The sequence below is a fragment of the Microcaecilia unicolor genome, unplaced genomic scaffold (genome assembly GCF_901765095.1).
Source record: "Microcaecilia unicolor unplaced genomic scaffold, aMicUni1.1, whole genome shotgun sequence".
In the NCBI taxonomy this organism is placed as follows: domain Eukaryota; kingdom Metazoa; phylum Chordata; class Amphibia; order Gymnophiona; family Siphonopidae; genus Microcaecilia; species Microcaecilia unicolor.
In genome coordinates, this window is record NW_021963560.1 from 1122 (window position 1) to 24745 (window position 23624).

At 47.0% G+C, this 23624-nt stretch overlaps 1 protein-coding gene across 1 annotated transcript; it reads left to right on the plus strand.

Annotated features, from left to right (window-relative positions):
- Nucleotides 1-257: 257 nt before the first annotated feature.
- LOC115459423 (protein-arginine deiminase type-2-like) lies at nt 258-21283 on the plus strand (the record flags this gene model as incomplete). The annotated part of the gene is made up of 2 exons (XM_030189248.1): nt 258-386; nt 19714-21283. Coding segments are annotated over 2 exons (363 nt in total), but the record flags the coding sequence as incomplete, so codon positions are not given.
- Between the last annotated feature and the right edge of the window lie 2341 nt (nt 21284-23624).

The window sequence follows — 23624 nt, forward strand, 5'->3', positions numbered from 1 at the left end:
AAATTAGCCCCTGACGCAGCCCTTGGTGGGCGAAACACGGCCTGTGTCGGGCAATTTGTTTACATGCGGTATCTTCAATAAAATCTTTCTGATGTTATATTGATCTGCTGGCTTCTTTTTCCAGGTACCATAGATATACAGTAATGAAATGCAAAGCATGCAAAACACCTTGTGGCTGATATTCAAAACAATTTAAGTGGAATAGGGTAAACCAGTGGCCAGTGCAAAGAGTGAGTCTGAATCATTTTTCTTGGCAGCACTGCATTGACTGGAACCGGGACATCCTGAAACAACAACTGGATCTAACAGAAGATGATATAATTGATGTTCCTGCACTGTTTCGACTGGACACATCTGGAAAGGCATCGGCTTTTTTCCCAAGCATGGTAGGTAAACTGTTATAGCAGTAGTGGGAAAAAACAATTTTCCCTGGTTCCTATTTGCAGTGGGAAACATGCAGACAGTTGGTTCGTGGAACAACGCTCTGCATGTTTTCCACTAAGTTATGGTGCTTAGATGGCAACTTCTGTAATCTCCCACTATAATGGGGATTACAAAACTGATGAGAAGCCCCTACTTCAGAATCACTGGAGGGAAGGAGAGAGCTAAGAGAGTGAGAAGCTTGGTTGTGAGGTCCTCAGGGGAAATCCCCAAGAGAATGGAACTGGCTGGCGTGGAACCACTGGAGACAGCGAGCCCAAGGATGAGTCAGTGGCCTAGGGAGCAGAGCCCTGCACTAACAACATCGGAGAGCAAAAAGAGTGGAGCAGACAGGGAGTAGTGCTTCAGCACCCCACTGACCCCACCAAAGTCGACCAGAGGTGTAGAGGGCATGCTGACAGTGATCCATGGAGAAGGCGGAATGGGGCCCCGGAGAAGGATCATCAACCCATGAGAAGGTTGCCAACACTCGGCAAAGCCCAACTTCTGTTCCCAAGAGCATTGTGAGGCCATCTGGAGAAGTCACCTTTGACCCCTGGATGGCATTCCAAGAGGACTGCAGAATTCTGTAGAGAATACCAAAGGATTGGATATGGGTCTTCCCAAACCTCGTCACCTCTTGGACTATCTATGTTTGGCCACTGAGGTTATAGACCTGGATGTCCCAGTGAAACTGGTTGCGGAGCCTGGAGGTAGACCGCTTGCTCTGGAGCACCCGAGTGAGCCAGGAGAGGTAGGGGAGAAATGAAAGTCCTTCTCGAGCTGCCAGGGAGGAAGTGGACTATTTGGTGAGCATCCTGTTAACAGAGGAACAATTGCAGGGGCCCTGGATAGATCCAGGAAGAGGCCGTGGAGAAAAGCTCCCCAAAATCAGCCGAGCTGACTGGTACCTGAAAAAGTTGGTGTGGGACATGTGGCAGCTCCGGGTACCCTTATCTCTTGCTTTCATCAATTACAGAAGCTGGGTTTTTTTTAAAACCTATGTTATGTCTGCTTGATTTTAGAAGTATTATTCAGGCAATGGTTTTGTCAAAAATTACTGTAACTCTGTTTATTTGGGTGTTCCAGAGTATAGTCTTAAAGCGTTACAAATCGTGCAGAATGCCGCTGGCAGACTGGCTGTTGGCATCTCTACATTTGAACATATAACACCAGTGGTTGCCTGTGAATCACAGTATAAAGTTTTGACTCTTATTTACCAAGTGGTTCATAATAAAATGCCATGGTATTTTGGTAAGGTTTGTAGAGGTACTTAGGTGGGCAGAGAATTACTAAATAGCAATTATTCTGGACTCGTTTGCTAAGGATAGAATACCTAATTGGCCCTTAGGCTCTGCTGACAGGCTGCACCAATGAAAGGAATAATGGCAAAGTGGAAATATATTATTTATTATAGATATACAAATAAAATATAGCAAAATGCAAAGCAGATTACAAAGGTTTGTACACTACCAAAATATACTGATTATTACACCAATAGATATATGAAAAAAATATATATATAAAGTAATTTTACAACTATAATATATCCTGAGAAAAGATTACCAACCAGTAGTATTAGGCTACTGACCACAAATTATTACAGGCAAAACCAAACCTAACTAAAATCAGAGCTATAAGAAGAAAATTCCTGCTTCTCTCACCCTTGTGTTCCCGTAGGTCCCAGAGCTCTAGCAGAGTGCACCTTTGAGTCCTTGTAGATCATGAAAAGCCTACGGTCCCTGCTCCGTGCATCTAGTTACTCAGTTCACAGAAAGTCACAGAGCTGCTTTTAAACTGTAGTTCATGCAGTGCGCTGCACAGACTTCAGTTCACAGGTGTTTGGGGCAAATCAGTCTCTCTGACTCCTCAGAGAGAGAACTGTCCACCAGGCAATCTTTGTCGCGTCCCGCGCCCATACCTGCTCTCCCGCTGTGGGAAGCGGGAGCCAGCGGCCTCCGCGGCACCGGAGGACGGCTAGGGAGGGTCCGCGGAAGGGCCGGCGCTGCCGCGGGACTGTCGGGTCGGATCGGCGGCCATGAGGACGGACACCAGCTTCTTGGAGAGGGGTGGTCGGGAAGAGGTTCGCGCCACCCAAAATGGCGGCGCCGGAGCTGACGCCTCCGCTCCAGAGCCGGAGGGCTTTGGAGCTCCGCCTACCTCGCACGGGATTGGCGAACCCCGGCGGGGACTCCGCCTGGAGTTCGGGCAGAGCCTATCCTAGGGCTCTGCCGACTCCCCTGGGCTGGATTGGTGGGTCTCTTCCCGGGGGGCGGGATGGCGCGCTATTTAAACCTAGGAACAGAGGACCTCCTTGCTTCCGGTTCTGTTACCGAAGCCCATGCAGCGGGTCGCGTTGCATCTTTTGGAATATCCAGAGACTGTGCTATCCTTTACCACAAATTGCTAGCCGGTAACATAGTAACATAGTAGATGACGGCAGAAAAAGACCTGCACGGTCCATCCAGTCTGCCCAACAAGATAAATCATATTTGCTGCTTTTGTGTAAACCCTACTTTGATTTGTACCTATGCTCTTCAGGGCACAGACCGTATAAGTCTGCCCCACCTCCCAACCACCGGCTCTGGCACAGACTGTACAAGTCTGTCCAGCACTATCCCCGCCTCCCAACCACCAGTCCCGCTTCCCACCACCGGCTCTGGCACAGACCGTATAAGTCTGCCCAGCCCTATCCCCGCCTCCCAACCTCCAGCCCCACCTCCCGATCTTGACTAAGCTCCTGAGGATCCATTCCTTCGGCACAGGATTCCTTTATGCTTATCCCACGCATGTTTGAATTCCGTTACCGTTTTCATTTCCACCACCTCCCGCGGAGGGCATTCCAAGCATCCACTACTCTCTCCGTGAAAAATACTTCCTGACATTTTTCTTGAGTCTGCCCCCCTTCAGAGACTGTGCTAACCTTGACCACAGATTGCTAGCCGTTATCCAGAGACTGTGCTATCCTTGACCACAGATTGCCAGCCGTTATCCAGAGACTGTGTCTGCTGGCCGCAACTCCCGACACTAGCCAGGTCAGCCGTCCACCCCGCGGTTCCAGCAGTCCTGCTGACCGCCTGCAGCTGGGGGCTCAACCTCCTGTGAACGGCGGTCGCCGCGGTGAAGATTGGGTGCACGGCTGTCCTCTGAGGTCTTTCGGCCTTGCGGGACCTAAGGGCTCACCAGCGTGAGGATGAGACAGGAACCGGAAGCCATGAGCTCGCCTACGCAGCCTGATCTACACCTGGCTAAGGTACTTCAGCAGCAGCAGGAGCAGCTGAACGCCCTGTCGGGGGCACTCCAGAACGTGTGCTCTCAGCTTTCGTCGCTCCAGGTACAGAACCAGGCCGCTGCGGTCCAGGGGGCCGCAGCGGCTCCCCGTCCGGGAGGGTTCCGTGCGGGACCTCGGTTCCCTGAGCCTGCACGATATGATGGGGCCCCCGAGGCTGCCGGGGTTCCTCAATCAGTGCAACTTAGCCTTCCGGATGCAACCGGAGGGCATTTTCATCAGACCAGACTAAGTGGGATATGTTGTTTCCCTATGTAAGGACAAGGCCCTGGCATGGGCATCCCCGTTGTGGGAGCAGCAGGACCCCCTCATGGACGATTATGCAGAATTCAGCGCTGGTTCCGCATGATGTGCGACCATCCCAGGCAGGCCGTCTTCCGTGGCGTCTGAATTGCTGCGGATTCAACAGGGCGAGGGGACGGTGGCCGATTATGCCAGTTCGTTTTCAGACCCTAGCTACTGAACTGCGTTGGAATCAGGCGTCCCTGGCGGCAATCTTTCTGGAGGGATTGCAAGAGCGGATCAAGGACGAGGTTGGCAGGACGGGAGGTCCCGGGACAGCTGACGCCCTTATTTCGCTCTGTATTCAGTGGATACCCGGTTCCAGGAGAGAGCTTAGAGCCCGGCAGAACGCAGAAGTGGTCGAGGGGTTGCGTCCCGGACGGGCAAGGGACCGTCCCCACCGCCGGGGCACCCGAGACCCTAAAGAGAATTGTGAGGAATCGATGGTGATCGGCCGTCAACGATTGGCCCCCTCGGACAGGAGAAACGCTTGCAGGGCGGACTGTGCCTGTATTGTGGTGAGGCCCGGGCATTTGTTCGTTTTTTGCCCCGGCACAGCGGGAAAGTTTCCCACCAGGCACCCTGAGGGGGGGTCTTGGGGCACTCTGCTCCCCTAACCGGATCCCTGGTAGAACCATGCCAGTAACACTGCGATGGCACGAGACTAGGATCCAGACCCGGGCCCTTGTGGACTCCGGGTCGGGGGGGAAATTCATTTGCCACGAACTTCTGCAACAGATGGGTTGGCCTAACGCTTCCCCATCGACCGGCGCTGCAATAACAACCATTCAAGGGACTACCCTTACCGCAGTCGATCACGGAGATCACCCCTTTTTTGGAACTGCATGTATGGGAGGATCACCGGAGGAGGTTCGATTTCTGGTATTATCTTGGACCATTCATCCGTGGGTGCTGGGATTGCCTTGGCTACGGCGCCATGGCCCCCGTTATTGAACTGGACCGAGGGAAGAATCCGGTCTTGGGGTAACGCCTGTCTGGAAACCTGTTTGAAGGGCCGGAACTGCAGTTGTCCCACTATGGCAGTTGCCCCCGGGACGGCGCTAGGCGTGTCCGGTCACCCTGCTGGTGGAAATATCAGGACTTTGCGGACGTATTTAGTCCCGTGTAAGCGGAGGTCTTACCGCCACACATCGGGCTTTTGACTGTGCGATTCGGTTGATGGCGGACACCATGCCACCCCGGGGCCGTCTTTATACTTTGTCCCGGGAGGAATCCAAGGTGATGCAAAGCTATATCCGGGAGAATCTTCAGAAGGGTTCATCCGCCCCTCTACGTCCCCTGCCGGGGCCGGGTTTTTTTTTTTTGTGACCAAGAAGGATGGCTCCTTGAGCTCTGTATTGATTATCGGGGGTTAAATGCCATCATGGTGAAGGATCGATTCCCTTTACCGCTCATTCCAGAATTGTTTGACAGGTTGCAGGGAGCCCAGATCTTCACCAAATTGGACCTGCGGGGGGCTTACAACTTGGTTCGTGTCCTGGAGGGGGATGAGTGGAAGACCGCCTTTAACACTCATGAGGGGCATTTTGAGTATCGAGTGATGCCTTTTGGCTTATGTAACGTCCCTGCCGTGTTCCAAAGATTCATCAACTTCGCGCTCGAGGATTTGTTAAACTCCACGTGATTGTCTACCTGTATGACATCTTAATTTTCTCCCGGGATCCCGCAGAGCATATGAGCCATGTTCGGGCCGTACTGCAGCGTTTACGGCGATACCGACTGTTTGCCAAACTCAGTAAGTGCTCATTTCATCAGCGATCTCTGCCCTTTTTGGGACACATTCTGTTACTTCGGGGGGGTTGCGAATGGATCCTGACAAGCTCCGCGCTATCCGGGAGTGCCTCAACCGCTGGGATTGAAAGCGCTACAACGGTTTCTTGGGATTCGCGAACTACTATCGTCAGTTTATTCCTCGGTATTCACAGCTGACAGCGCCGTTGACGGCGCTCACGAGAAACATGCGAATGTACGGGGACTGGCCACCAGAGGCGCAGCCGCATTCCGTCAAGTAAAGGAGGCCTCAACGCGGCCTCCATCCTGTTGGCCCCGGATCCTGGGAAACCATTCATCGTGGAGGTGGATGCGTCCGCTTTGGGCGCAGGAGCTGTCCTCTCTCAAGTCAATGCCAAGGGCCGGCGCCAACCCTGCTCCTTCTTCTCTCGTAAATTCTCCCCCGCGGAACACAATTATACGGTGGGGGATAGAGAACTCTTAGCATTGAAATTGGCCTTGCAAGAGTGGAGACATTTGCTGGAGGGAGCCGAGCACCGGTTTATGGTGATTACCGACCACAGAATCTTTTGTATCTCCAAGAGGCCCAACGGCTGAATCCCCGGCAAGCTCGTTGGTCATTATTCTTTGCTAGGTTCCACTTTCAACTGGTTTTTTTGGGCTGCGGCTCAGAACACCCCTGCGGACTCCCTCTCCAGAGCCTTTGAGGTTCCGATGAGATGGAGGAATTCATCCTATGTTGGACCCTAATGTCTCAGTGCGGCCGCGGGGGAGGGTCGTTCCGGTGAGGGAACTGGTACCACCCTCGGAGCGGGGAAAAGTGATGCAATGGGGACATTCTTCTGTATGGGCCGGGCATTTTGGATACCAAAAGACCCTCCGCTTAATTTCGAGACAGTACTGGTGGCCTCAGATGAGGTGAGATATCCTCCAGTTCGTTACAACTTGCCCTGTCTGCGCCCGGACGAAGCCTGTAATTGGGTATCCCGTAGGAGACTTGCAACCGCTGCCTGTGCCGACAGCCCCCTGGAAGGAGTTTGTCGATGGATTTCATCACCGACCTTCCCAGCTCCCGGGGACGCACGGTGATTTGGGTGGTGGCAGACCGTTCTCCCGGATGGCCCATTTCGTCCCTCTGCCGGGCCTTCCATCGGCGGCATCCTTAGCCCAACACTTCATTCAACACATTTTCCGGCTTCATGGGCTGCCCACCCGAATCATCAGCGATCGGGGACCACAATTTACCTCACGCTTTTGGAGAGCCTTGTGTCCGGCCCTGGGGGTTGAGACCCACTTTTCGTCGGCCTACCATCCCCAGACCAATGGGATGGTCGAACAGATTAACCAAACCTTGAAGGGGTTTTTGCGAGCTTTCATCAATAAGCGTCAGGATACTGGGCCTCCTTGCTTCCATGGGCCGAGTTTGCCTACAACCACAGTGACCACTCGGCCTCGGGGGACTCTCCCTTCTTCTTGGTATATGGACGACACCCCCAGCTTCCAGCACCATTCCCTTCTGAATCGCCTACACCCATGGTTACTCAAACCTTAACGGACCTGCAGGGGGTTTGGGAGATGGCCCGAGAACAGTTGCAGCGAACAGCCGCCAAGTACAAGTCCTTTGCTGACCGCCACCGGCGACCCGCCCCAGTATTATAGCGGGGCAAAAGGTATGGCTAAGCACGAAATACCTAAGACTCCGAGTGCCCTCACGGAAGTTCGGACCGCGGTACATTGGGCCATTTACAATCCAATCGCGGATTGGAGCAGTGACATACCGGTTGCGGTTACCGAGTACATTACGGGTGCATAATGCCTTCCATATTTCCTTGTTGGAAAGCTTCCGGGGTTCCCGATGGCATCCACAAAGTCAGGAGACCGTAGTTCCAGAAGCGGATCCTGATCCAGAGTATGAAGTGGAGGACATTCTAGACTCAAAGAAAGCGGCGGGGGAGGTTATACTATTTGCTATCTTGGAAGCATTTTGGTCCCGAAGACAACTCCTGGGAACCCCGCGACCAACGTACATGCTCCAGAGTTGGTCCGAGATTGCCACGCACGGTTCCCTCTTAAACCTAGCCCCGGGGGAGAGGGGGCATCCAGGGAGGATACTGTCGCGTCCCGCGCCCATACCTGCTCTCCCGCTGTGGGAAGCGGGAGCCAGCGGCCTCCGTGGCACTGGAGGACGGCTAGGGAGGGGCCGCGGGACTGGCGGGTCGGGATCGGCGGCCAGCGAGGACGGACGCCGGCCTCTTGAGAGGGGTGGTCGGGAAGAGGTTCGCGCCGCCCAAAATGGCGGCGCCGGAGCTGACACCTCCTTCGCTCCAGAGCCGGAGGGCTCTGGAGCTCCGCCTACCTCGCACGGGATTGGCGAACCCGGGCGGGGACTCCGCCTGGAGTTCGGGCAGAGCCTATCCTAGGGCTCTGCCGACTCCCCTGGGCTGGATTGGTGGGTCTCTTCCCGGGGGGCGGGATGGCGCGCTATTTAAACCTAGGAACAGAGGACCTCCTTGCTTCCGGTTCTGTTCCCGAAGCCGGTGCAGCGGGTCGCGTTGCATCTTTTGGAATATCCAGAGACTGTGCTATCCTTAACCACAGATTGCTAGCCGGTATCCAGAGACTGTGCTAACCTTGACCACAGATTGCTAGCCGGTATCCAGAGACTGTGCTAACCTTAACCACAGATTGCTAGCCGGTATCCAGAGACTGTGCTAACCTTGACCACAGATTGCTAGCCGGTATCCAGAGACTGTGCTATCCTTGACCACCGATTGCTAGCCGGTATCCAGAGACTGTGCTATCCTTGACCACCGATTGCTAGCCGGTATCCAGAGACTGTGCTATCCTTAACCACAGATTGCTAGCCGGTATCCAGAGACTGTGTCTGCTGGCCGCAACTCCTGACACTAGCCAGGTCAGCCGTCCACCCCGCGGTTCCAGCAGTCCTGCTGACCGCCTGCAGCTGGGGGCTCAACCTCCGGTAAACGGCGGTCGCCGCGGGTGAAGATTGGGGTGCACGGCTGTCCTCTGAGTCTTCGGCCTTGCGGGACCTAAGGGCTCACCAGCGTGAGGACGAGACAATCTTCTTCTCTTTTTGCTTTCTTTCTTTCTTTCTTTCTGCCCATCATTGGCATTCCTCTGGGTCCAGGTGACACCTGTGGACCAATCACAAACTGTGTGCTTCCATCTAGCACAGTACCCACGGTCACAACAATGAGGCCTTGTGATTCCAGCAAGAAACTTATGAGTCACAAGCCTGATGGTAGCAAACTCCCCTCCATGGTTTACAGATTTACCAGAGACTCTGTCTCTATTAAGGCACGCAGCTACGCACCTTCCCAGGAGATAAGGAGGCTGGCTAGTGCACGTAAACACACGTCCTTGGATGGTGAAGTCACTAGCACAGTTATTCCAAGAAGTATTTTTCCTTGAAGAAAGTTGGTTTCTGATGTATTCAGGCCTCAGGATGCAGAATCCATATTTAGTTCATGAAAAGATTTTTCAGGCCTAACCCTCAAAGGTGAGACAGCAGGAAACGACTCCTACAGGTTTTCATTCTCTCCTCATCTGGAAGGTCTTTAAGATCTGATTTCACTAAATGTTTGGATTTGTATTTGGTGTTTTCTGTGCGTTATGCTACTGCTCAAGCATCTGCCTTTTCAGTTACAGGAACGCTTATATGGAAGGCTTTGCCTGGCCAGTTGCATATAAGTTCTAGTATCCAGCAATTTAAGAAAATGTTAAAAACACAGCTTTTTGTTCAAGTTTTATTTTTGATGGGCAATGCAGAGTTGGAGATTTTGTGACAGCAGCACTTTGTTTTGTATCGTAATGAAGATTTATTCCTTTTATTTTTTATTTTGGATTTTAATATGGATGTTTTTATGGAATCTGCTTAGTGCATAGGCGGGTTAGAAGTATTTAAAATAAATAAATGTCCCGCTATCTGTCATGTGCATTGTTAAGATACAGCAGGAGACTTGGATCAAGGATGCCATTTTTCAGAAGATGCACCTTGATCCTACTTACCCTGTACATGGGCCAAAAGACCCGATGGTCCGACATCATATTGATTTGCAATACAGAGACTGGAGGATTGGACGCTCTATCCACAAGCACTATGTGGAAGTTGTAGATTCCTAATACCAAAGCCAGTTCCACAGCATAACCCGTGTTCTGCCTGAAGGAGCCCTGGTATGCAAACCAGACCCCAAGTGGTACAGATGAGGGACAAAGTGACTGGACAGGCCCAGGGTCTGCTCTTTATGTTAATTTACAAACAAAAAAGCAACACTGGGCCTTCAAGACTGGGACACAGAAAGTTCTTTATTAATGACCCAACACGGGCCGTGTTTCGGCACTGAACAGCGCCGCCTCGGGTCTAGAAGGGTCACAATAGGTATACTTGAAATCAGTTCAGTGCCTTCAAACTTATCTTTGAGGGTCGCCAGCAGTAACATAAAATGGCTGAGTATTATGTTGAAGCATTATGTAATGACAAGAGAATGTTATATGAAATGTGAAGGAAAAATAGTGGGGAGTATAGGGGAAAGAAAATGTTTTGCAATGTTGATGGGGAAATGAGAAATAATGTAAATATTAAAGGAAAAGTTATTGTGTTTGAAAGAAATTATAGTGAATAAACTGGTTATTTGTTAATGATGTTTGCTCTTTGACTACAAACGGGATACAGAAGAGTATAAAGGGTAAAAAGGATATGGGGGTGATAAAGAGTGTTCCATGGAACATGGAGATGAGCAGGTTGCCACTTGTATTAAAGCCAAGGTGTCCTGATTTAGTGGACTGCCACCCTTGCAGTTATCTGGGTGTCCTGACTTAAATGGTAAAATGGTCTTAAGGAAATAATGGTAAATAGCAACTCTTTTCTTGGGAAAAAGAAAAGAGGAACACAAAATGGTTGGTGGAATATGGGGTTGTGTAGACTGAATTCATGGTAAACTGATAAAGCATATGGGTAAGAATTTGCAAATAAGAGAAAGTATGGGAAATGATAATGATTATATGTGATTAATAACTGTTGATGTTATGCAGGTTTATCCTGACCCCTGAAGGAAAAGGGGGGAGGTAAAGTTGGCACTTGAGGACAAGAGATTATGATTCCCTGTGATGGAACCCAGGAAATCACTTTTTTTTTTCTTTTTTTTACTGGGGAGAGAATGAAGTGTCTCATTTCCAAGTTTACTTCAATCTTGCTATCCAGCAAATTGTCACGCTTCTGTCGGACTTCTGGGTAAGTGAGCCCTTGGGCCACTGCCGAGAGCAGCAGCAGCAGGAAGAATCACCCAAACACCGGCAAGGCAAACGGAACTGGAACACAGTGGACTGGAGCAAGGCTTCACCTACACTTAGCCACCCTTCACCAAGAGTTGAGCTCCAGGCTGCAAGCGGCCGGCAGGACTTACCGGACAAGACAAGCAGGAGGAACTGCAGGACACAGCAGCCGGCTGACAAACAGCAGGTCATACTAGAAACATGCTGGGGTCCCAAGTAGACAGCAGGCAGAAGAATAGTCCAAAAACAAGCCGGGCCTGGGCAGGCAGCAGGCAGGAGAATAGTCCAGGAGACAAGCAGGGTCAAAAGCACAAAAGGGAAAAAACAGCACAGACGCACTGCAACAACTCTCACCAAAGGAAACACCTCTGAGGACCTCTGTTGCAAGGCAAACTAGAGACCTACCCAGGTGGTTAATAAAGGCAACCTACAAGGGAGCTCACTAAGTACGGGTACTGCTTGATTCCAAAAAAACTCCCAAAACACTCTGGAAGGCTGGAAGATCCGGACCGGACCAGCATATCTTCTGGCACATGGGAAACGGTAAACCATCAGTTCCCAGCACCCACCAGGTTTAACCATCAGGGGCCGAGGTGTCTGTAAGCAAGGAACCTGGGCACAACCGTGACACAAATCAAATAGTATATCTATGTGGCTTACAACTAAAAAAAAAAAAAAATCAGAGGAGATATGATAGAGGTCTATAAAATAATGACTGGAGTACAATGGGTAGATAGAAAATACTTGTTTGCTCTTTCCAAAAATACTAGGACTAGAGGGCACGCAATGAAGCTACAAAGTAGTACGTTTAAAACGAATCAGAAAAATATTTCTTTGCTCAATGTGTAATTAAACGCTGGAATTCATTGTCAGAGAATGTAGTAAAAGCAGTTAACTTAGCGGGGTTTTAAAAAGGTTTGGATAGCGTCCTAAAAGTCCATAAGCCATTAATAAAATCCACCACTTATTTCTAGGATAAGCAGCATAAAATGTACTGTTTTGGGATCTTGCCAGGTACTTGTAATCTGGTTTGGCCACTGTTGGAAACAGGATGCTGGGCTTGATGGATCTTCAGTCTGTCCCAGTATGACAATACTTATGTTCTTGGAAAAAGAATGAAAGGAAAAAGAGGAAAGGAAAATCAGCGATGGGAGGGAGAAACTGAACAATAAGTGATAGAAAAGGCAAATTAGCAGGGACAGAGGGAAAGAAAATATATCTAAACTGGGTTGTTGGCCAACAGGTCCACCCCACAGGCAGTTTTCTGTAAATCAAAAGCATCTTCAAAAGGGAATGTTTTAGAATCCATTTTAAATTTGGCTAGGGATAGAGAGATATTGCATTCCATAAAGTTGAACCTACAGCTGGAAAAATTGATTTGTGTCCTATCACGTCTAATATGGTGAAAAGCTGGAACTACTGGAAGATGTCGTTGAGAAGAATGGAGCACACGAGAAGGGGTGTATGGGGTTATTGTATGAGACAGAAAAAAAGGAGTTTCTGAGCTTTTAATTTTGAAAACCAAAGGAAGAATTTTGTAGTTAATTCTGTGTGTATTAATATTTTCGGGCAAAAGATATGATCAACTGTCCAAAAAATTCTAAAAATGAGCAATTCAATTTCGCTATCCATCATCATCCTACATCCTTCTTTACAACTAGATGATACACAATAATCTTTATTTAACATATTAACGCCTACATTTAATAAGGTGTGCTATTTCAGTGTTAGCGATTTTAACATGCATAAATGGTTTACACGCACTAACTGCTAACATGCCCATAGAAATGTATAGGTGCATTAGCATTTAATGTACCTTAAATTTAAGGGTGCATTAGAAACGCTAATGCACCTTAGTAAAAATACCCTAATTGTGCTTGAAATCCAAATTATTCTTGGTTATTGGAAGACTGAAACGACTCTGAATGATATTTTTTGTCTCATCTATAACTGTAGAAAAAAATCAATAGATACCATAAAATTTGTAAGATTTGGAAACCTCTTGAAACATGTCTTTCATGGATTTAGTATCTCATCAATGGGTATTATACTTGTTTTTCTGTTAATTAAAAACTGATTATGATTGTAGTATTTCGTCCATTCTGATGATGACAGAATTATGTGTTATTAATATTTTATGGTTTATGTAGTTCTCTTCAGTTGTATTTTGTTAAACAAATTCAGTAAAATGTTTGAACTAAAAATAAATCTTAAATTCACCTGAGCTATCTTAGCTTTACCACAAGTGTGATAGACTAACTTCCCTATTTCCTCATTCTGAACTATCCACAAACTGATACCAGACCCTAGGCTACTTCTATGGTCCTGCATGTGGTAATAGAAGCATTGATGGGAATCTTTTCTTCAAAATTCAGGGTTTCAATTCCTGGCCTAAATTTGGATTGCAGACCCCCCCCCTCCCCCGCATCTCCTCCATAGTATCAAATGATCCTCACACCCATCAGTCACTCTCCTGTCTACATTTCTCATCAACTGATGCACTTAGGGAGTAGAAATCCACGGGAGACGTATGTGTTAGGCGGTGAGAGTCTGATAGGTACGGACGGGGAGAGGAATCTTGGGGTGATAGTATCTGAGAACCTGAAGGCGACGAAACAGTGTGACAAGGCGGTAGCCATAGCTAGAAGATTGCTAAGCTGTATAGAGAGAGGTGTGACCAGCAGAAGAAAATAGGTTTTAATACCCCTGTATAAGACGTTGGTGAGGCCCCACCTGGAGTATTAAGTTCAATTTTGGAGGCCGTATCTTGCGAAGGATGTTAAAAAAAATCGAAGCGGTGCAAAGAAAAGCTACGAGAATGGTATGGGATTTGCGTTGCAAGACGTATGCGGAGAGACTAGTTGACCTGAACATGTATTGTAACAAGGGGTTAAGGGTTGGGGAAAAGAGAGAGAGAAAAAACGAGTAATAAAAAAAAATTTGTACTTACCAGGTTGGGGCTCCGGGCTAAATCTTGGGGGTTGGGAGCGCTGGGGAGTGAAGTTGCATTCGGGGCTGATGAGGGCACCGAGGAAGCTGCATTAAGTAGCGGCGAGTTTTTTTTCCCGGGCGTTCGGCGGTCCGGAGGGAGAGGGAAGCGCTGCCGGATGCGCTCCCGATGGGGGCCCCGTTTGGGCCGGTGGCGGTGTTGGCGGGCTGGCATTGATGTGGGCAGGTAGCGCCATGATTTTTGGCTCCCGGGGACGAGTGGGTCCCCGGGAGTGAAGAGGAGAGTCGGGGCGGTAATTTTTTGGGCCAGTTGAGGTGGCCAGAAGCAGCGTTGCGGTCTGGAGAGGGGGGCGCCGGCGAGGAGCACTGCGGAGAGGCGGTGAAGCGCCAGGATTGTTTTTTTGGGAAAAAAAGTTGGCCGGCTAAAAGAAGACGTCGGCGCGAGCGCGCCTCATGCACATATCGGGATCGCGCGTCTTCACGTTTAGGCCGAAGCCGGGGCCTAGATTTTGGGCCGGTTTCGGTTGTTTTTTTACTTTAGCTCCGTTTCGGGCCCAGGACGTCGAGGACCAGAACCAGGGGAAGTCTACATGTGTGGGGAAAATCTACATTCAGGTAAGGGGGTTTTTAAGCCGAAATTTTAATTTATTTATTTTTAAATTGTACAAATATGTTTTTTTATTTTTAAAAAATCAGGGATTTGTTTAATTTAAATTTGGTTTTCAGTTTCGGGTTCAGGGGATTTTTCCTGATTTTTCCAGTGGGTTACATTTGAATTTTAATATTTTAAGGGGGTCTTTTGAGAGGGGTCTGGTTTTAAGGGGTCAATTTTTTAAATTCGATAGGGTAGGTCCGGAAGGGGAGTTGGAAATTTTTGGGATGGTTTTTGGTCGGATTAGGGATTTTGGAGGGGTTTAAAACAGTTTATTTGAGGGCGGACATTGGAATTTGGGATTTTTAAAATTGAAAAACAGGGATGGATAGAGAATGGGGGATTTAATTTTTGGGCCAAATTTTAAGGGTTTTGGGTAAACTGTAGGGTGGCTAGGATTTTTGGAAATATTTTTCCATTGAAGTCTATGAGATTTTTCTGTTCAAAATGGTGCTGGAGCAGTGCTGGTCAACATTCCGCAGGTCAGCTTGGCCAGTTTAGAACTTTAAAAAGGGATGTGATTGGCTGAGCTGACTTTGGAATGGCAAGCCAGCGCTGGTCTCCTTGGAAACGGTGGTTGGGCAGTTGGTCAGAATGTGTTTGGGAGTCAAGGTGAGAGGAGGTGTGGTGTGTGTTGGGAGTGTGTGAGAGTGGTTTCAGGGAAAAAAAAAGGTGGAGGTTTGAGGGAATATTGGGAAAGTATTGGAAAATAGGATATTGGTTAGAGTATAGGCTGTTTGGTATAGTTAATATTCATTGTTTTTGTGATTTGGGAATTTTGGGGTAGTTTTAAAAAAGGGGGGGGTTGGATTAGTGAATAAAGTGTATGGGACGTTGGGGTATAGTGAAGAGTCTGGATTAATATTAGAATCTGGGTGAGTTAATTTATTCTAAAGGTTAAGTTAATAGAGAGGGGATAGGTATAGGGGTATAGAATGGAATGTTAAGATTATAATTAAGAGTATGGGAGTGGAATGAGAGGCATGTGTGAATAAAGACTGCCAAACATATTTAATAGGGAAGTTAGGTAAAATAAAAGTTTAATTAGAGAGGGTAAGCTTGTAGGATAGGGAATTGTTTAATTATTTTGATTTTATTAGTTAGACGGCCACAGTATAAAACTGTTACTGACACTAGGTATCCTGGTACCTGGTCAGCGAAGGGAGGGTCTTGCTTCCATTTATTTTATTAAAGAGTGAGGTTTAGGAGGAAGAGCCGTCACCTGCCAAGAATTCTGGAACAGCTGACACTACAATTACAAGGGCCCCAACGCAAGAAAGGTTCACCAGCGCACCGGAAAAAGAGGAACAGTCTACAGCTAAGTGACTGTACAGGGAATTCTGGGACTGGGGATAAAGGGAAAACGGTGGGGTCGTGTAACCTGAAAGAGAAAAGAGAACAAACCAAACAAAATACTTACCTGTACCTGGAAAAGTTGGGTGTAGAGGTCTTCTGTAAAACATAAAAGTGAACACAAAGAATCATATTCTAGAAAAACACCTTTTAAGGGAATACTTAAAAAATATTAGGAAGGGTTAATGAAATAAAGAGAAAAAGAAAATAAGGAACTTTTCTGATATATATATTCTGGTGCAGCGTTGAAATTCAATCTGTAAGAAAGAGAAAAGGAATGTATGGTAAATTTGGGGGTTTAAGAAATATTTATTGTTTTATTGAACTGCGATTACTGTTATATTGAAAAGTTTTGAATAAATGTTATTTAATTACATGAAAAAAAACACCTGATTGCTATCTGATTTTTGGAGTTTGGGCAGGAAAGAATTCTAAAATTTTAGTTTATTTTCCTCTCCTGGTCTTAGAAACTAGGAGACGAGGTTAGTGATTGTACCCACCTTCCGGCCTGGGAGATTGGAGTTTCAACTAAGCTGCCACGACTATAATAATCCAGCTGTTGAGACCCTTTTACTTATTTCAGCATACCCAAGGCTGAGGGGCTGTGGCACAGTATACCCTGGAGGAAAGGAGAAACAGGGGTGATATGATACAGACGTTCAAATATTTGAAAGGTATTAATCCGCAAACGAACCTTTCCCGGAGATGGGAAGGCGGTAGAACTAGAGGACATGAAATGAGATTGAAGGGGGGCAGACTCAAGAAAAATGTCAGGAAGTATTTCTTCACGGAGAGAGTGGTGGATGCTTGGAATGCCCTCCCGCGGGAGGTGGTGGAAAGGAAAATGGTAACGGAATTCAAACATGCATGGGATAAACATAAAGGAATCCTGCTCAGAAAGAAGGGATCCCCAGAAGCTTAGCCGGTGGTGGGAGGCAGGGCTGGGAGGTGGGGATAGTGCTGGGCAGACTTATACGGTCTGTGCCAGAGCCGGTGGTGGGAGGCGGGGCTGGTGGTTGGGAGGCGGGGATAGTGCTGGGCAGACTTATACGGTCTGTGCCAGAGCCGGTGGTTGGGAGGCGGGGCTGGTGGTTGGGAGGTGGAGATGGGGATGGGCAGACTTATATGGTCTGTGCCAGAGCCGGTGGTGGGAGGCGGGGCTGGTGGTTGGGAGGCGGGGATAGTGCTGGGCAGACTTGTACAGTCTGTGCCCTGAGAAAGACAGGTACAAATCAAGGTAAGGTATACACAAAAAATGTCACATGTGAGTTTATCTTGTTGGGCAGACTGGATGGACCATGCAGGTCTTTTTCTGCCGTCATCTACTATGTTACTATGTAAGTTGTCAGTGCAAGAGGACAACAAATCACCTGTCAGGTTCTAGCAATAGGATCATTTTCTTCCTCACGAAGGTGACGTTTCCTACTCTTCCAAAGCAGCACAAATATTGCCAGAGTAGGGGTAGGACTGCTTTACTATGTTTAGATTTAGTTTTGTTTATGTGGAGATTAATTATACCTCTTTAAAGGAAAAACAAAGTGGTTTATAACCTTCCACAAAATTTATAAAAAGGAGAAAAAGAAGTTACAATCCATCATAACAGAAAAAAATAGAGAGTAGAAAAATAGAATAAAAAAAAAAGTAAAAAATAAAAAATCTCGTCTCTCTCTCTCAGCTCCTCCAGGTCTGCATTGTAGCCTCTAGTGATCAAATTTGTTCTCAGAAACCTAAGATGCATAAATCACTTTTCCCCCAAAAGCAAGTTTATACATGTACTGTTCACTGCAAAAGATCTAGTTAAAATAGAGACAAATAAACATTTACAGTAAAAATATGCATAAAATAAATAAAACTAATTAAACCAAAATGCAGGTAAATTCCAGATATCAAATGTTTGTTATAAAGCCAGGCCTTAATTCCTTACTATTACTACTTATCATTTCTATAACGCTACTAGATGTACGCAGCGCTGTACACTTGAACATGAAGAGACAGTCCCTGCTCTACAATCTAATTAGGACAGACAAACAGGACAAATAAGAGATGAGGGAATTACTAAGGCGGGGATAATAAAATAAGGGTACTGAACAAGTGAGTAAGGGTTAGGAGTTAAAAGCAGCATCAAAAAGGTGGGCTTTTAGCCTAGATTTGAAGATGGCCAGAGAGGGAGCTTGACATACCGGCTCAGGAAGTCTATTCCAGGCATATGGTGCAGCAAGATAAAAGGAACGGAGTCTGGAGTTAGCGGTGGAGGAGAAGGGTGCATATAAAAGAGATTTACCCAGTGAACAGAGTTCCCGGGGAGGAGTGTAGGGAGAGATGAGAGGTACTGAGGAGCTGCAGAGTGAATGCACTTATAAGTCAATAAGAGGAGTTTGAACTGTATGCAGAAATGGATAGGGAGCCAGTGAAGTGACTTGAGGAGAGGGCTAATATGAGCTTAGCGACACTGGCAGAATATAAGTCGTGCGGCAGAATTTTGAACAGATTGAAGAGGAGAGAGATGGCTAAGTGGGAGACCTGTGAGAAGCAAGTTGCAATAGTCTAAGCGAGAGTTGATAAGAGTGTGGATGAGGGTTCTGGTAGTGTGCTCAGAAAGGAAAGGGCGAATTTTGGTGATATTATAGAGAAAGAAATGACAGGTTTTAGCAGTCTGCTGAATATGTTCAGAGAAGGAGAGAGAGGAGTTGAAGATGACCCCAAGGTTACAAGCTGATGAGACAGGGAGGATGAGCGCATTATCCACAGAAATAGAGAATGGGGGAAGAGGAGAGGTTGGTTTAGGGGAAAAGATAAGAAGCTCAGTCTTGGTCATGTTTAGTTTCAGATGGTGAGACATCCAGGTGGCAATGTCAGACAGGCAGACTGATACTTTGGCCTGGATTCCTGCTGAGATTTCTGGTGTGGAGAGGTAGATCTGGGAGTCATCAGCGTAAAGGTGGTACTGAAAACCATGGGATGAGATCAGAGTACCAAGGGAAGAAGTATAGATGGAGAAAAGAGGAGGTCCCTTGACCTTGAGAGTTGTTTTCACGCCTGAGATGTAATGAAATAGTACTTGCAAATAGACAGCAGGGGCGTAGCAGCAGTGGATTTTTTTTTTTTTTGGGGGGGGGGGGGCAAGGCATTTCTTTTTCCCCCGTCCCTGGCCACTGCCGCCATTGCATTTCTCACCTTTGCTGGCAGGGATACTCATTCCTCACCAGCCAATGACATTTGTGGGCAGAACTGCTCCAGCGCTGCCTCTGCAGGGAAGAAGTTAGCATGCAACCTCCCTTCCTGCTGCTGACATTGGCACACCTTGCACATGCTCAGGTCATGCATGAACTGAGCACGTGCAAGGTTTGCTGATGTCAGTGGCAGGAAGGGAGTAACTTCTTCCCTGCAAAGGCAGCACTGGGGTAGTTCCTGCTGCGAATCTGATCGGCTGCTGGGGACTGGGCGTTCCTGCCAGCCAGTCAAACGGTATTCAGATTGTGGAGGGGGTCTGAACGTAAAGCCCCCACCCCCCTGGTGTGGCTAGAAGCTGAGCAGCGAGCTTTCTCGTCTAATAACAGAAGAAGTGATTACTAGTAAATTTAACTGAGAAGAGTGAATTTTGCACTTTAAACATTCACCTTCAAAGCTGCCTTAAATAATCACTAAAGGCACAAAAAGCAACTTTGACAAGAACTTTCCATTCTGACCTTTGTCATCTTCTCTGCTTCTGTCTTGACCTGTACAGGTGAATATGGTTGTCCTGGGGACTGATCTTGGAATCCCAAAACCCTATGGACCAATCATTGAGGAGATCTGCTGCCTTGAGGAGTACATGATCTCCATGATGAAGCCGCTGGGCTTGAAGTGCACATTCATTGACGATGTTGTTTCTTATCACAGGAAACTGGGGGAGGTCCACTGCGGAACCAATGTCCGCCGGAAGCCTTTTGCCTACAAATGGTGGAACATGGTTCCTTAAAGACAAAGTCAACCCACAAATGACAAGAAGGGTACATGTGAAAGGCAAAAGAGTTTCATACATCGAACCAGCCTTTTATAGAATTGTCCAGACTATATAAACATTTACCCAAACTGATTGGAGGTGTTCCTGGGCTGAAGCTCGGAAGAGATTATTATTTATGTAAATATGGGCACTTTTACTAAACATCTAACATGGGTTTTACTGCATGGTAAACAGTGGTGTAGGCCTTCCCTTCTGTCTTGTGCGCTAAAAAGGCAGCCATGACAGTTACAAAACCCCCCCCAAAAAAACATTAGCTGTCTAACATGGAACTGGGTAGGCGATGGGAGTAACATGGGCAGGCAAAGATGTGGCCAGTTATCACAACTGCTAATAGCGCAACTAAACTTTCTGCCACTTCTTGTGCAACTGTGCTACTGGCAGTCTGGTAGCATAGGATCTGTTTGATGGTGCAGCAGTGCTCCCCTCAATTTCCCCCGGCACCCTCCCCTGATCAGGTCTAAAGGTCCCTTCAAGAAATCCACCCCTTCCCCCCATCAGTGCTAACACACCCCAGAGCAGACCCCGCCCCCCTGATCTTACAACATACCCCCTTAACTAAATCCCACTCCCCCACCCATCATTCCCCCCCCCCCCCCCAGGCAGTACCAATCTTCCTTCACTGCTGCCTGAGTCAGTGATGTTCCCTAATGGTATGGAAGAATGTCGCTAGAGCTTTATATTGTGAGGGTTTTCAAGCACTGATCCCAAATTCTAACCCCTAGGTATGTCATGGATAGCATGTCTAGGGCATGGGTTTGCTGGTGGGGGAGCAGGGTTTAGTGAAGAGATGGGGATGTAGGATCAGGGTATGTGGGATCTATTTGGATGTGGTGCCAGGCCTGATCAGAGGGTATGGGATCTTCTCGGGGGGGGGGAGGGCATTCTGGGCCTAATAGGCTGTAATTGGTGGTACCCGGTTTCTTGAAGGAGGTGAAGTTTGTGCACAGGGGGGAGAATTGAAGCTCTTATTGGGTGGTGGGATGTAAACCTGTTGCACCATCCCAGCCAGTTGTCATTGTGCCAGGGCTGCATTGCACGGCTGGGCCAATAGTGCTGTCTGGTCAGGAATGTGCACTAACCGTGTGCCTTGTGTAGTAGATTCAGGGCAGAGGCAGGGTCATTACTGCGCAGACCCTGCTTCTACCATGTATTAATTTTTGCTTCAAAAGTGCAGTTTAGTAAAAAGGGCCTGATACCTATTGTGTGTAAAGTAAACCTGTAAATCTGTGTGTGTTGAATCGCAGGCGTAAATGTGGCTGTGTACTTTCTGTAAAGGAACTATGCAAATCGGCTCTTGGAAATTGCTGTCATTTATACACCTACACGTTATATATAATTTACTGAGGATAAATATTTAAACTAGAAGAACAGATGTCAAAGCTATATCACAAAAACGTTCTTCCTTTAGAATATTTCATTTCTTTTATTACAAATATTTATTTCATTTATATATCATATAAAACAACTTGTATTATGCAAGTTCCGGAACTCATTCAGTCACACCTTTCACTTCACCACTCTCATATAACCCTTATGTGGGAACAGTTCTTTATATCCACAAACTGTGTACATTCTCCCCACTGATTTTACACATTGATGTTTCTTCTTCCACTTGTATCTAAGTTATTGTCCTTAAAGATTTAAATTATAGTCCTTATAAATCATGAAAATCTCATGAATCACATCAAACAGGAGCACAATGTTCACAATAGAAGTCTCTCCAACTCTCTTCTGGGAGAACTGTTATTTCATCAGAGTGAATCGGTGTGTCAAGAGCTTCCTGGAATTTACATACTGTTTCCAGTCTTTAAGCACCTTCTAACTCTTCACACACTTCTCTCTTTTGTTCCTCCCCACATTTCCAACACACCTTCAGGAGGAACATTTCCCTTAGGAATCAGGAGTCCAGCACAGGACCCTCTGTGAGCATCTCAGCAGCTGATTCACTCTGATGAAATAACAGTTCTCCGAGAAGAGAGTTGGAGAGATTTTCATGATTTATAAGGACTATAATTTAAATCTTTAAGGACAATAACTTAGATACAAGTGGAAGAAGAAACATCAATGTGTAAAATCAGTGGGGAGAATGTACACAGTTTGTGGATATAAAGAACTGTTCCCACATAAGGTTTATATGAGAGTGGTGAAGTGAAAGGTGTGACTGAATGAGTTCCGGAACTTGCATAATACAAGTTGTTTTATATGATATATAAATGAAATAAATATTTGTAATAAAAGAAATGAAATATTCTAAAGGAAGAACGTTTTTGTGATATAAATTTATACACCTACAACACAAGTTAAGCAGCCTGTTAAAAAACGTACCTCCTTGCTGGATGGACTGGACTCCTTCATTATAGTGATGTGTTCACAGAATTTTCATTTAATGAAAGTCTGCATCGGACCGAATTTCTTCAAGTTACCGTGTAGAGCCTGGAGCACTAAACAAATTGATATTCAAACTTTTCTCCATGGCTGGTTTTTTTTTCCTATTTTGAATTGGCTGATAAAATATAAATTGCAGTGGATGGTAACATTTTTCTGTGTATTTTCTCCCAGCCTACACTGAAGGTCTTTAGTGACATTCCCCCAATATTAAAGCATTCAATAGGGCAGGATCAGCATCTGGCCTATTAAATGTCCCATAACCAGCTATCTCCTGCTTAATTTCACCAGTTAGCTGCTGGCCGCTGAATATCTGCTGATAGGTGCTAAAACACGATGGGGCCGATATTCAGACCGCAGGAGTTAGACCAGCTAATTCCTGCGGTCAGTGCTAAGCCCAGATATTCAATGCCAGGCTGTTTCCAGTGACTGGCATTGAATATCAGGGGGGGGGGGGGGTTGGCCAGAAGACTGGTTAAGCCGATATTCAGCGCTGGCCAGTTATCTTTAAACTAACCAAAGATATCTCACGTTTTCACGCAGCCAAATATGGCCACTAAACCGGCTTTAAAAATTGGTGGACATTATACTGCTCACCGCTAACTGGCAATATTCAGCAGGAGGTAGCTGGTTATCCCCCACTGAATATCGCCAGATAGCTGGTTATGTACCATTTAATTAGTCGGGTGCCATTTCTGGCCAGTTCAATGGTTTGAATACTTGGCTGGTTAAATAGTTTTGAAAATTGACCACATCGAAAAAAATGACCACATGCCCCTTTCAGACTACCCATCCAGACCATATACTGTCACTTCCTCTCTCTCAGAGCTCCAACAGGCCTGTCCCATGCCCTCTTGAATTCAAATACAGACTTCCCGCCCGATAATCAAAAGTATTTAACCGGCCAGGAACAGCATCTGGCTAGTTAAATACCCTCAAGCCAGCTATTCAACAATATTCAGTGAGAGATGACTGACTATCTCCTGCTGAATATCGCAGTCACCGGCTGTGTCACATGACATAGCCAGGTACCACTAATTTTCAGCGGTTGACTGGTTAAGTTTAGTGGCCAGATAGATCCATGTAAATAGCAGGTCTATCTTTGGTGCTAGAACCTAGCCGCTCAGCCAATGAATACTGGCTTAACCAGCAATGTTTGTAGCACCAACACTCCCCCCTCTCCAGATATTCAATGCTGGTGGCTGGATACGGTCCTGACATTGAATTTCCTGGTTTGCTGGCAACAA